We start from the raw sequence: 15,250 nt of genomic DNA on the forward strand, positions 1-15,250 counted from the left end.
TCCAGTTGTGTGACTAAGAAGAGAACCAAGTTTCCCTGGGGTCAGGAAAGGAAGCTAGTTCAAAGTACTTCTGACATACTAAGGGCTGGTCAGTGAAGCCAAGAAAGCCATGAAGTTGCCTGAGGGAAAGGCTAACCAAAGCAGTAGGGATCCATGAGAGGGAAATCCCACTGGTGGTAAGGTAGTGAGGGGCTTTAGATAAAGTGCCCTGAGGTAACCTAAAGCCAAGCCCTATCTTTTGTGAAACTGGAGGTTTTCATCCCGCTTTTGCTGAAAGAACAGTGGGAACTACTGTCTGGGTGTTAGAGACCCGCGGTCCCTTCACATCACTCAGCTAGCCTACTCACAGGGCTCTTGGGGGGATGAAATGAAGAGGTGGAAATGTGTAGGCTACTTTGAGCTTCTTGGAGGAAACAGTGGGAGAGAAATGTAATAAATAAATAACATAAACTAGGTGATTTTCTTTCATCACTGGTGTGAATGCCCACAGGTTGCTTTATTCTGAAATAAAATTTATCAGGAGATATCAAAGATTATTAAAACAACATATTCAAATTTCTCCCCAGTTAACCCTACTAAATATGTGGACAGGCACTTATGAAGACATCTCACTAAAAGTTTTGACATGGACGCTGCCAGCTGCCAGGATGTCTATAGCAGTGTTTTTTAACCTTTTTTGGGCAAAGGCACACTTCTTTCATGAAAAAAATCACAAGGCACACCACCATTAGAAAATGTTAAAAAAAATAACTCTGTGCCTATATTGACTATATATAAATCAAATTTTTCAATTTTTCCCACGGCACACCAGGCAACATCTCGCGGCACACTAGTGTGCCGCGGAACAGTGGTTGAAAAACACTGGTCTATAGCACAACAGAGGGAATCTTTTTTTTTTAATGTGACTATAAAAAAACCTCTGAAATTTGGTTATTGCAGGACAAAAAAAATAAGGCATAAGTTAGAGTCTCTAAGGGACAAGTAAGGTTCAGTATGGCGCGATTTTATTTCATATATTTTAGTTTCAGATTTAAAGGTATCTTTGCTGTCGAGAAAAAAGATGGTGGTCAGGATTTTATATTGGGTGTTACTTAATAAGCTTAGGTTTTGTATGTCCTGTCTTTAGTGGGATAAATTATTAAATGTTTGTTAATTGTTTACTTGTCTTTGCAGCTCCATAATAATTTGAAAAAATAAGCATTCTTTAAAAACTTAGCTCAACCTACTTCAAAGTGCTGTCGCAAATACAAAAGGCGGAGAGGAAGAAAACATACAAAACCTTGAGCTTCTGGGTGGAGAAGCAAGAAGGAAATATATGACACACAGCACACGGTTAAACAATGGAATACACTCCCGCAGGAGGCAGCGAGGGCCACCAATTTTTGTGCAGGATAAGGCTATGAATGGCTACTAGCCCCAACAGCTATACTTTGCCTCCACTGTTGCAGGCAGTATGCTTCTGAATACTAGGTGCTTGAAACCACAGGAGGAAACAGTTCTCCCGTGCTCAGGTCCTGCTTGTGGGCTTCTCATAAGCATCTGGTTGGCTGCTGTGAGAACAGCATGTTAGCATAGATGGGCCACTGGCTGACCCAGAAGGGATCTTCTTACATTGCCATCCAACGCCATTCACAGTTTATGCATATAAAGCCAGAAATGCAGCCTTCTTGCTATAACTGCACCATTCTACGGTCCTGATAATTACAGCACAGTAACAAAACCAAGAAAAGGTTTGCCAGCTCTGATAAATATCAACAAGCTAAACATGTTTCATTGTAATTTGCAAACTTGCTTGAATGGCAGGCGCAAAGGAAAGAGCAGCATAATATAATATCAGGGATGGGGAACATGTGTCCCTCCAGGTGTTGTTAGACTACAACCCCCCCCCCAATTATCCCTGACCATCAGCTGCACTGATGGGAGTTGGAGTCCAGCAACATCTGGAGAGCCACAGGTTCCCCATCCCTCATATAAATCAATAATAGTGACGTTTGGTACCAGCATTCCCATTTTGCTAGTGGTTCTGTTTACTAGTTGTACTTGGTTACAGCTTTTATCTCCATGGAGGGTGTCTACCCCCCACAAGAGAATGCCTGATGACCAGAAATTGTTTGGCAAAACAGGAAAGGAGACGAACTTCACCACTGTCAATTCTTTGGGCAAAGGTGGTGCTTGGAGAGAATTGCAATTAGCTGTGGCCTTATTTTTATGCCAAACTGCAAAGAAAGAAAGAAAGAAAGAAAGAAAGAAAGAAAGAAAGAAAGAAAGAAAGAAAGAAAGAAAGAAAGAAAGAAAAGTTCTCCTTCAAGAGACTGTTGGCTATCCCAAGGCATAAAGCAAGCTTTACAGCCCTAAACTTCACACATTAAATTAGTTCTCAAGTATAATTTTACAGTTGACTGTATGAAGGACACCCTAGAAATAAATAAACCAAAGCAGCATTAATTAGGGGGGGGGAGAGAGAGAGACTACCGGCTGTTGTCACCATAATTGCTATGGCTGGGTGGATATTTAATATCAAGAGCTGTGTTTCACACACACCCTAAAATTAGCTGCACTTTGGAAATCTAAATTTCTCACTTCAGGTATATATATTTCTAAATTTAAAGTATATATACTACAATCTATTGACGTCCAAACTCGTGATGATGCTTATAAAGGACCACCCCCTTTTCTGCCAGCTATATAGCACTTTCAATATGCATAGTGCTTTGCAATGTTTTTAAAATAGCTAGCACTTCCCAAATAAAGATGGAAGTAGAAGTCGCAGTACAAGATTCATGGAGCTGTCTCCACTCTTTATCTCTTCCTCCCTTCCTCCCTCCCAGAAACAAGGAGTATGGAAGTAGGGAATCTGTGACCCTGCAGATGCTGCTGCACTCCAACTCCCATCAGCCCCAGCCAACTTGGTCAAAAGTCAAGGATAATGGGAGTGACAATCCAGCAACCATCTGGTGGCCCACATGTTCCCCATCCCTAATGTAGTATAACACAACCCATAACATGAGATCACCATGCTGTGCATTTCCCCCTCTCCTACCTAACACAGTTGGCTGCCAGCTAGATTTCCTCCTCAGGCTGCTGACCTTTTGCTGACACATATATTATTGAAATGCCGCATATAAAAGAACACGCAAACCTTCCCCAAATGATTGCCCCTTCCTTATAGAATTTAACAAGGCTGCAACACAAGGTATTATTAAAGGGGGGCCAGAATAAAGATTAAGAATACATTTTATTGCCTTTTATCTACAGTAATTGTATATCATCCAAGAACAAAATTACACCGAGTGTCTTATAATTTTAAAAAAAACCTAAAACACAAGACTGGATCCAGGCTTAGGTCTCATATGCTTTCGTGGATTCCCCCAAAGAATACTGTGCTGGGTGCTAAGAGTTGTTAGGACTGGAGAGCCATATTCCCCTTACAGAGCTACGATTTCCAGAGTGGTTTAACAATCAACCCTCTTTGCAGGGAACTCTGGGGAGTGTCTTGAGGGTCAGAGAGAGGGGCTTGGAAGGCTGCCTTTGGCCCCCGGGCCTGAGGATCTGCACCCCTGATCTAAAAGATCTTAAGATGGAAAAGCTTGGGAAGCTAAATTCTTCATCTGGTGCCAAAAAGTCCACTGCATAATGTCAGGTAAGCCTCTCTGTAGGGGTCAATGCTGCCACCACTTCAAAGAAGGGGTAGGATAGCTCAATTGGTTATTTAAGAGCATGGTGCTAATAGCAACAAGGTTGCAGGTTCGATTCCCATAATGGACAACTGCATATTCCTGCAATGCCAGGGGGTTGGACTAGATAATCCACCGGGTCCCTTTCCAACTCTATGATTCTATGACTAATTAGTAGTTGTGATTTAGGCATGTTCCTGCTTAGCCATTATTATTTCTTGCACTTTTCTTCAAGCTGCCACCAAAAATGGAAAACTCAATGAGACTTGAAGAAGAACCTTCACCACACTGATGAAAGGGCAGTAAGGAAGTCCAGTTCTTACATCAAGGAAGGGATCTTGTGGTACTCCTGATGAGACTCCAGTTTGCAGTGTGATGTGAGTCACAGACCTTCAACATCTACAGAGCCAAAGGTCCCCCACCACTGCCTTACCTGCACCCAAACTATTCTGAGGTTCGCTATCTTGCATCTGTGTAGCTAAGGCTCCAATTCTAAGCACAGTGGCTAAGGAATAAGTCCCACTGTAAACAGCATACAATTATACTGCTGCAGAAGTTTGTCCTATGTACTTACTTAGGTAACTGTAACTTGTTCATCAATTGATCCAGCAAACGGTAGGTACCATTTTACTATGTAAGATATACATTGAGGCTGAACTAAACAACCACAAAATCACTGGTTCTCCTGACTCAGGGTAGAGTGTGATGCCAGGAGAGGCGACATTTTGAGTATTGTCAGTGAGAGATAGAACCTGTGGCAACCAGGACAGCTCCCCGACTTTCCTTTAAAACAGGGGTAGGAAACCTCATGCCTGTGCCTCTCCAAACCCCTCGATCTGACCATCAGGACACTCCCCAACCATACCCCCTTTCATCAAACCTCAACCATCATTGGCCCTCCTTCACACATTCCTTGAGTTTTTCGACCTAGCCTGTGTCCGTCAACTCTGATAATACCTCTTCCTTGCCTGAAGGCAGGATGGAGAGGGCCACCACTGGCATGTGGCCCGAGGAAGGTTGCCCAGAAGGCAATGCAGCCCTCAGACAGAAAAAGGCTTCCCATCCCCGCTTTCAAGTTTCAGGAAAAAGCAGCTACTGCATACCTTCCAACTGCCATGATTTAACTATGGCATCCCCAGAAATACAGAAGCCATCTCGGTTTCTGATTTGATCTGGGAATATCCCGGAAATGTAGAAGGGCCTGGGGTGCCTGGGTAAAGGTGGGGTTGCAGGGAGGATCCTAGAGTCCTCCTGCCTCCTTCCCAAAGCTGGCAAGAACTTACAGGGCTTTGGAAAGGAAGCGGGAATGCTCTCAGACCCTGCAAGACCATCGCATCTCCTTCCCAAAGCTGGGAAAGGTCTTACCGGGCTTGGGGAAGGAGGTAAGAGAATCTGCATTTCCCTGTTTTTCCCGATTTTCATCTGTTGAATGTTTGAGGGTATGCTACTGTGGTGGCAGCAAGTTTTTGCCTTTTTATTACACTTCAGTCAGTCAGTCAATTTTATTACAGCAAGAGCCAGCAATACAAAACAACACAACTCCAAACAAAAGATCAGCAATATCAACATCGGAGGGCAGGACAAATTGTTATAATATGTTATTCAATAAAAGAGATTTACGTTTTTTAATAGCTAAGGTGCGACATTTGGCCACAGCGTAGAATACTGAGCTAAAAGAATCTTCCAAAAGGAATTTATGTAATGTTTCGGGGGGAAATTCCAGATAATATTGCAAGGGTGTGAATTTTGATAATAGGGGTAAAATGAGTCGTGATCGCTCTTCACTATAGAGTTCACAAAATAAAAGAATGTGAATAACAGATTCCACCTTATTGGACATGCATGGGCAAAAGTGCTCTTCGATTAGTACAGGCAAGAATTTGTCATGTAACACAGCTGAAGGCATCGCATCAAATCGAGCTCTGGAAAAGGCCCATCTATAAGATTCATAAGTAATATTGGATAGATACGGGGCAGCTGCCAAATTAGGCCAAGATTTTAGACACCTGTAGTTCTCAGGGAGTAAGGCGTCTTCTTTTTGCAGTTCAATATAGAAAAGCCTCTCAGTAATAATTGTTTTTGCCTTATTCAAAGTACCATTAAAGAGGTCTTCTGGGTTTAGGCCAATTTGTTTGATCTTGTTAGTAATTTGCGTAAGCCAAGGTGGATAAGGGGCTGCGGCCAGAAAATGAGATAACATTCCCTTTGGGTTATAATGAATTTTCAACCAGAGGAATACTGCTTGTTCCCAGACTTTTAATTCAACTCTGGGCAGTCCTGCCTCTTGCCTTAATATTACATTAGATGTGCTCTTAAGGGTGCTGAATAGGGATCTAAGAAATTTTGATTGGACTGTTTCAAGAGTCTTAAGATTGGCAGAGTCCAATTTGTGAACTGTATAGAAGTTGGACCAGAGATTTTGCCTGAAAGATTTTTAAGGCCATAGGAATATTACACTTTAAAATGCTGCTAGTTGTAGGGTAGCAGTGGCCCAAGCTCCAGGAAGCTGCTGTGGGCCTGTGCAAGTGGGGAGGGGGTTGTTCAGAACCCTTTATCCTTTTTTCATGCTAATGGAAACTATTTATTGGTGCAACAGGAAATGTGCCTTCAATTTTAATTCAGAAAGAAAGTGTGTTTTGGCTACCAGAAGTCTGGGGAACAAAAAGATAAGAGAACAGCTTCATATATCATTTTGCCATAAGCAAAGATGCCAGCTCATCACTAACAACATCACAGCTCTCAAGCTTCTCAACAGAAATGGCTGTGGAGGATTCATGTTAACGGTATGTAAAGTCAGGAATTACAAGCAATTATGATAGATTTGTTTATCGTTTCACACATACCAGGAGTAGAGAACTTGCAACACTATCACATGAACCAAAGGAAGTGTTTTTTTCACAGCACATGCTTGATCTTTGGAATTTTGGGTAATGTCATGTGATAATGCCCATCTGGATAGCATACTACAAAGAACTAATCCAGGGCCTTGCAACAGAAATAAACCATATTGACAGTCACAAATATTTTCCATTTTTCGTTCGCATGCGCCGCATAATTTGCATTATGAATCCCAAGCTATGTTTGTGGACATGAGCCCTGAAAGGGCTAAGAAGAGCTTTTGAAGCAACTCTTTAAAACCTTGGTGGAGGGAATTAAACAGAATAGTAATTGGGGAAAAACAATTAATCTGGGTGCCTCTTAATTTGCGACTTAGCTTCCAGGCTCTTTGCTGGGTAGTTTTTTCTATTTTATTTTCAAGCAGTTCACGAAAGATGTGGATATTAGGGCTTTATTGCTTAATAGATTAATCTGTTAGATAAAACTCTTTTTAAAAAAAGATTGACTAAAAAGATGCCCAGATTTTTAAATGTATTTTTTTTAACATTTATGTTATTATTATTAGATTTCACTCCCATCCCTCCACCAAGGATCTCAAGATTTCCCCAGTCCCCTTAACCTCACAACAACCCTGTGAAGTTGGTTAGGGCTGAGAGTGACTGACTCAAGGTCCTGCAGTGAGCTTCATGGTTGAGCCAAGGCCTCATTACAAAATGCTAACCCTGTTAGGCAAACTGCAATCGCCTTTTGAAAAGAGACATCCCTCTTCTTCCAAGAGGGAAGGCCTGCTCTAAAACATTTGCATGCAACATCTAAGAAAGAATGCTTCCCGACTATTGTTTTTAATCATAAACAAGTTTACTAAATAATTTGACTTAGGATGCAATCCTATACACATTTACCTGGAGAAAGCCCCATTGGATTTCTAAGTATTTCTGTATCGGATTGCAGTGTTAGAACTCATACTGTGAATTGGTTGAGATTTCTTTTATTGAGTGACAAGTTTAGCAGCGAGGATCACTTGCTCGTATTAACTGAGCACCAGTTCACACATGCATGTGCATTTTTTGTTTGTCCTGGACAAACAAAACACACACCATTAATAGCCACTGTGTGTGAAATGGTTGATATGAAAGTTCTGTCTGTGTTAGATGGCTCAATCACATATTCTAGTGACAAAATATGAATGGTGAACCAGGCCATCTATTATGATACAGTTGATGTGCCCAAATAAGTGATTGCTGAAATTTAAAAATAATCAATGAAGCCTGGCAGAACTGATACCTCCAGTCTGAAGTACCTAGTGCTATCAAGAATAGTGCTATTTGGACCATTGCTCTGAACCAGGAAGTTGTTTTGTATGGCGTAGGGAAACACTATGATTTTGCAGCATCTTTTATGTTTGCACTTCTTACGAGGCAAAAAAAGGATGCATGGAGTCCGCTATGTGAGCAGATTTTAGCATTGCTCCCCCACACCTTAAATGTCCAGCTGTCACATTGCCCAAATGTCAGATCAGCTCCTATTATTGGATTCAGTCTCCTCACTACAGTTTTCAAGCAATCTGGCCAATCTGCACTATGCATTGCCAGAGGGACTCCAAATTATTCAGCAGTGCATTTGGACTCCTGAGGGAGGGAAAGGAAAGGGGTACTATTTCAATAATTTAATTGCATACTTGAAAAATGCCATAAACGTTTCGTATCATTCACAGGAGCCTTTAGCATATCATGTGTTGACACATAAAACAACATAAAGACTTTGATTAATGTATATATTGTTTTATTACCGGGGGAAAAACCCTTAGCATTTACCAAGTGAATATCATGTGCTCAAAATGCTTCATAGACATCATCTCCGTAATCAGAGAAATCTCAGCATAACAAAAGTTGTGTTGTTTGAATATTATAGCAATAATATTTAAGTGGGAATGAAATATACAATATTTGTATTTGTTTTCCCAACAATGAGAGAGGTCAAGGTGAACAGTTTCAGTGAAACAAATTTTTAAAAGGATCCTGCCATTTTAACAGCTGTTGTTCGCTCTGTATACTTCAGGATCTGTGTTTGACCAAACTCTTCAATTCATCTTTCCATCCCTAGTATTCAATCCATCAGTATAATGCCCTTTCCATTCCCAGCACTAAATCTATCACTATTAATTTGTCACTATTTATCATCATCTTTTAGCAGAGAAATCCAGAAAATACTCTTTCATCCTGATCTTAAGCATATTTACTCCTGTTTACTTACATCAGAAGTAAACCACATAGAGTTCAACTGTGGTTTATGGACCATAACTGGTCTGTGGTGTGTCTGTGGATTTGTAATTGAAGATGGGGGCTAGCCCACTTGGCCCACTGAATACACTAAACTCACAACTTCTGCTCAAATTTTTTTTTACATGGTTGCAAACTTACCGGTATGTGGTTAATTAAAAAATAGATAAATTGGGAAAATGCAGGGGGAATCAAAATAATCAGTAGAAAAACGTCAAAAGGAGGTGTGAGTGTGGGAAACAATTGGCAGTCCCACCAACCATTGCACTCACCCTGGGAGTGTGTTCGGGCATCATCAAAGGGCATCATCAAAGAGTCCTAGCGAGAGCAGGGAGAGAGGTGGTCTAAGAGCAAGGGAAGGTGATCTGAAGCATGGCCCCAAAATGCAAGACAGCTTCCTCCTCAACTGGTGGGAGAGCTAAAAAGCAGAGATGGTTTTTATGGGTCTTCCTGGCTTTACACCTTTTGGTGTTTGTGCATGGTTCCTGGGAACCAAACCCTCTAGTAAATTGTGGGCTTACTGTTCATCTTGATTTTTAATTATATTTTTATTTCTTCTTCTATTTTTAAAAAGAATTATGTATTATATACGGATTATCTTGCCTTAGAGTTTGAGTACTATGGAATTAAAATTGCTTCAATAGGCAGACAAATCATTAAGTGGTCTACCAAGACCCTCAGCAACTTTCCAGTGGTCCATGGGAGGGGGCAGTTTAGGACCTACTGCTATACGTACCTACTCAGAAGTAAGTTCTATTGAGTTCAAAGGGGCTTACTCCCAGGTAAGTGTGTATGTGATTGCAGCCTCATTCTCTACCACGTGTGTTTATGAGTTGCAGCTTTAGTTTTAATTTAAATACTTTAAAGTAAAGCATATAACCATAGTACGATATAATAACACAGATATAACTTTTTTTAAAAACCCTTAGAGCCAACATTTTATATCTTTTAGGAGTGGGGGTAGAGAGAAAACTGCCTGTGGTATTGTTACTAAAAAGACATTCTGTTCCTTTAAACGTTCTTGTGCATCTCTCCCACCCTCAATTCCAACCATTACTATCTCCATATATTATACATGTCATAACTCCCTGTTACAGTGAGTCAGTGTGCTGAAAATAAACTTCATGGCTTGTATTCTATTCAAAAGCAGAAGCCCAAAAATTTAGCAGTGGGGGGGACGGACGAGAAATTACCCTCTGTCCTAGTGTAAACCACCAAGAGGAGGAAGTTGGGACTTAATAATTGCAATGAATGTTGGAAGAAAAATGTGTACTCTTGACATCTGATGGAAGAGATAAATCTGTCTCTGTGAACTAAGACTAGCTCTCAATCCCCACAAGTTTCCCAGTTTGGGAAAGAGCAGGGAGGCGTGCAGCAGTGTGACATCCACAGCCTTGCGAAACCTCTTTGAAAGTCATTTTTCCAGTGGGAATATCAGTCTCATGGAACCCCTCACTTAAATCCTATATTTACAAGGCCAGTTTAATTTTGACACAAAAGACCTACAGTGCTCTCTTTCAAGTGAAGCTGTGGCTTCAGAAGCAGGACTTTCAAAATTCATAAAATAACCCCAGTCATTAATGCAGCCTTATTTTTAAAAGGTGACTGCAGCAAAGGGGCCAGTGCATCCATTTTATAAAAAAAAAAATTTAAAGCCTCTAAGCGAACTGGGTGTGTTAAAGATGACAGCCTTCCCCAATCCTACCCCGACCTCCCAAACTCCAGGCATTTTGAAAGATGAGGAAGACACCCAAAAACAGAAATAAACTAAGGAACTACACCAAACCCACACACTCACACACATTCAAGCCACAGTTGACACTGTGAGGAAGCCAATTTTTAATCACACCCTTCTGGCTTTTTTTGTATGGGATGTGTCTAACACAGTTTTACAGAGACCACTTGGACCGCTGTGTAATTTTGTCACTCCAGCAACTTCTTTCTCAACAGAAACAAATCTTTACTGTTCCTCATTCAGACAACCTCATCCTCCCCCCCCTCCCGGCCACCCAGTCCAGACTTCCTCTCCTAGATTTAAGAGCAATAACAATTATTTCACATTTGCTGATTCCCTGTTCTAGACAACTTCTTATAGGGTTTAGGCTACCTGGGAGCAAGTTCCCTTGAAATCAGAAGAACTTTTTTCCAAGCATGGTTAGGCCTGCAGCCAACTTACAAATGTCACAAGAGTCAGCAGTGTTTATGTAATTAACTAAAAACATTCTCACATATTTAAAAAAAGATCCCCTCAAGTAACCAAGCAGTGTTTATAAATAAAACATGCAATTTATATTCCTTTATTATTATAGAAATAACTTTATATATTACATTTGTGCTTTATTTATTTATTTATTATGTCTGTATTATTTGAATGGGGGACGCAGGTGGCGCTGTGGTGTAAACCACTGAGCCTCTTGGGCTTGCCGATCGGAAGATTGGCAGTTCGAATCCCTGCGACAGGGTGAGCTCCCATTGCTCGGTCCCACCTCCTGTCAACCTAGCAGTTCAAAAGCATGTCAAAGTGCAAGTAGATAAATAGGTACCGCTCCGGCGGGAAGGTAAACGGCGTTTCCGTGCGCTGCTCTGGTTTCGCCAGAAGCGGCTTAGTCATGCTGGCCACATGACACGGAAAAACTGTCTGCGGACAAATGTCAGCTCTCTCGGCCAGTAAAGCGAGATGAGCGCCACAACCCCAGAGTCGACTGGACTTAACTGTCAGGGGTCCTTTACCTTTTTTTTACTTGAATGGATATAAAGGACCATCACAGAAGAGGCATTTTCCACACACACAGGAAGGACTGCTTCTTCTAGCAGATGGTGCCTGCTGCAGTGTGTGTAAAGCATCTAAAAACATTGTTTATAGGAGCCCCCCCCCCCCCGCTTAGAGCTGTTGTTTCATTCAAGGGCAAATCAATTAAAACTCATAATTCATTAACTACTTTTTTAACTTAAAAATCCTTATTAATGACACTTTTTCTTATTGTTCATTGTTTTTTATAGAGTCAACAAGGTGCATGGTACTGTAGACCCATATAAGTGGTTAGGTCCCTACACCGAGAAGCTTACAGTTAAACGTAAATTAAAGTGAATGAAGATGCAGGATGTTTTAAATCTGTCATCATCCCTGGCAAAGGAGAAAACGAGCCGTGCCCATTCTGAGCAGATAAGTTTATTGTAGTGCTATAAAGAAGGATAGGTTTGATCAAGAAGATCAAACCTATCCATTCTGAAGGAAATCAGCCCTGAGCGCTCACTGGAAGGACAGATCGTGAAGCTGAGGCTTTAATACTTTGGCCACCTCATGAGAAGAGAAGACTCCCTGGAAAAGACCCTGATGTTGGGAAAGATTGAGGGCACTAGGAGAAGGGGACACAGAGGACGAGATGGTTGGACAGTGTTCTTGAAGCTACGAACATGAGTTTGACCAAACTGCGGGAGGCATTGGAAGACAGGAGTGCCTGGCGTGCTATGGTCCATGGGGTTACGAAGAGTCGGACACGACTAAACGACTAAACAACAACAACAATAAAGAAGGAATTTTTTACATTTTATATTGTAGTTGGAAGGTAATTGTGCTTCCCAGATCCCAAGACTTGGAACAGTGGCCACTCCAGTGACCTCTCCTGTTCACCTTCATTGCTCTGGGAGCCTACCCTCAGGTTAACATTTCTGCACAAGAAACAATGCAAAAGGGTCTCAGAGATTTGAGGGCCAGTTTAAGAGAGTCGAGAAATATGGGTGCAGCAGTAAATGTGGCAAGAGGAGATTCCAGCTGGACACCAGGAAGAACTTTCTGACAGTGGGAGAGGTAGCAGACTCTCCTTCCTCAAAGGTTTTTAAACAGAGGTTGGATGGCCATCTGTCATGGATGTTTTTGTTGAAATTCCTATGTTGCCCGGGGTCCCTTCCAACTCTATTAACAATTACAAACTCTGAAAACCTCATCAGCACTAAAACCAAGTCACCAACTCAAACCGGCCCACCCCTACCAGACAAAACTTTGCCCCCAACTTTTGCCCCGAGTTCTAAATTTACACACACACACACACACACACACACACACACGTGTCCAGCACATGCCTGGTACCTCTCCTTTCTCACTAACATCCTTCCCCTTCCTCCAAGGTATGATCATTCAAACTAGGCAGGAGAGTAACAGATGATGATGAAAGGAAAGGAGTCGGGGTGGGGTGAGAGAGGGAGAAGGAGAGACGCCGTTTAATGGGATATTCAATATCCTGCAACATGCATTTTGAGCTCTGCACTTCCAGCGGCTTAAAAGCTCATAATGCGCTCTGTACTTCCTCTCGCTAATGTCCACAGGGGGTTTAATGCTGGGGCCGATCGATGGGGCTCCTCTTGTGTCACGATCTCTCTCTCTCTCTCTTTCTTTACTTTTTCTTTCGCAAAAACCAGCAACAAAAGCCAGACTGGGAAGGGACGGGCTAGAGGAGGCGGGATTATTTTGGAGCGCTGGGGCAGCGGGGGGGAGGAAGGGGTGAAGGAAAAGGGAGGGGTTTGGGCTTCTCTCCGCCAGGACCTCCTCTCCAGATTTCTTCCTCTCCCCTCCCCTTTTATTTCCTAAACGTCTCTAGATTGCCCACTCTACACCTCCTCCTCCTCCCCCACCCCCGTTATGAGAACTGCCAATTCTAAGGGCAAAGGGAGGAAAGGGCAAGCGGCTTCGACCGTCGTGACTGCGCATGCCCAGCCATCCAGGCATGCTCAGCAAAAATAGAAGGGCAGCTCAACTGCCAAATGATGGGGAGCAAAAGAGGCTCTTCATCTCGGTAGACGATGAGCTTGCAAAGAAGAGAAGCAGGGGAGGGGAGGGGGCACGGGGGTGGGCGAGGACTCTTCCAAAATATCCCCAAGAACTTCTGGAGGAACTTTGCCACGCTTTGAGAGCGCACTATTCAGATGCCCGAGAGGGTTTGCTGTCAGCCCGGGTTTATTTTTTTATTTTTATTTTATTGGACTCTTCTGCAGCGCTCCAAGGCAGCACGTGATGGGCAGGGCATGAAGGCTTCACCGTTTTCTTCACCCTTGAGAAACTTGTCCCCCTAACCTTGGGAAGCGGGGCTGGGGGGGGGAGAGAAGCGGCAGCCCCGCCAAGGAGAAAAGGCAGCAGAGAGCGAGGAGGGGGTTTGCACACACCCCAACTCCGCCCCTCACACGGCTGTAGCCATCCAGCTTTAAGGAGACTTTGGGGCTGGAAGAGACAAGGGTGTCAGATTTGACACACGTATCTGCACGCGCTCACGCGCGCACGTATCCCCCCCTCCCCAAACAAACACAAACACACACACACCCTCTCCGTTTTCGTCGTCCACCGTCCCTACCTTTCGGATTTGGTGAATTTCCGAAACGCCTGCCGGAGATCGTGGAAGGAGCGATAGGTCTGGGGCTCGGCGGAGATGCCTTGTGCCCGGGTGGTGCGGGGTCCGATGTGGGTGGTGGGCGCGGGCAGCACGGACTGACACTTGTGCAGCTTCCTCCTCAGCTCCTGGATCTCCTCGTCCTTCTCGGACAAGCGCTTCTCCAGCTCTTTAATCCGCTCATCCTTCAGCAGCAAGAGCTTGGCAAAGTCCCCTTCCAGCTCGCTCATGTTTCGAAAGCCCTAGCTCCGCTGCAACTTTTTTTTTTCTTTTTGGTATCCCGTAAGGAAGCGAGCGGGGGAGCGAAGGAGCAGCAAACGCAGCAGCAGCAGCAGCGACCCAGGCGAGCGCGGAGTGAATGGAGCCTCTAAGTAAGAGAGGGAGAGAGAGGAAAGGGGAAAGAGAGGGAGTGAAGAAGAAGGGGGGGGAAGTCAGTCCAAAGCAGTGGGGAGAGATCTGCTGTCACTAATGGGTGGTGGTGAGCGGCTTTCTTCGATCCACTTACTGCTGAATGGGCTGTAAATGGAGGCAGCAGGATGAGAGAGGGCTGAGATCACTGGATGTTGAGTGCTAATCGGGAAGCGTCCCTCGGGACCGGGTGATTATCTTTCATTGAGAAAGCAATTAGAGCTACCCTCCTGCTGCCGCCGCCGCCGCCGCCCTTCATACCTACCGGATTCACTCGGGGAGGAGGAAGAGGAGGAGAAGGAGGAGGAGGAGGAGGATGGAAAGAAGAGGCATGCGAATAGCCATCAGTAGCCCCACCAAACTCCTAAATTCTCTCACCAGGACAAGGGCTCTCCCTTCCTCCAACTCTCTCTCTCTCTCTCTCTCTCTCTCTCTCTCTCTCTCTCTCTCTCTCTCTCTCTCTCTCTCACACACACACACACACCACATCTTCTGTGTTAAGTGGTACAGACAACAGAGGGAGGAAGAAAGTTGATGGAGAGAGAGAGATGCGGTCCTTAAAATAGCAACCATTATTACTATGCAGCCTGAAGGGTGACACAGCTCCCTGTAACCAAAGCTTAGGGTGCGGGGTTGTAAAATTAGATGTCCTTCATAAATTATTGATCCCTCC

General features: G+C 43.5%; 1 protein-coding gene across 3 annotated transcripts in view; it reads right to left on the bottom strand.

Moving 5' to 3' along the window:
* Positions 1-15,011, bottom strand: part of PRKG1 (protein kinase cGMP-dependent 1) — a 581,919-nt gene extending 566,908 nt beyond the window's left edge. For 2 of the 3 annotated variants that reach the window (XM_088670276.1, XM_088670275.1), the window contains exons 1-2: positions 14,675-15,011; positions 14,134-14,536 (exon numbers count right to left, since the gene is read on the bottom strand). In XM_088670276.1, the coding sequence (XP_088526402.1) occupies positions 14,134-14,399 (266 nt within the window). In that variant the 5' untranslated portion in view covers positions 14,400-14,536; positions 14,675-15,011. Of the gene's footprint in view, positions 1-14,133 lie in introns of all 3 variants that reach the window. The other variant, XM_035137531.3, reaches the window with a different exon arrangement.
* Positions 15,012-15,250: the final 239 nt, after the last annotated feature.

This window comes from Zootoca vivipara, chromosome 5 (assembly GCF_965207765.1).
Source record: "Zootoca vivipara chromosome 5, rZooViv2.hap1.1, whole genome shotgun sequence".
Lineage (NCBI taxonomy): Eukaryota > Metazoa > Chordata > Lepidosauria > Squamata > Lacertidae > Zootoca > Zootoca vivipara.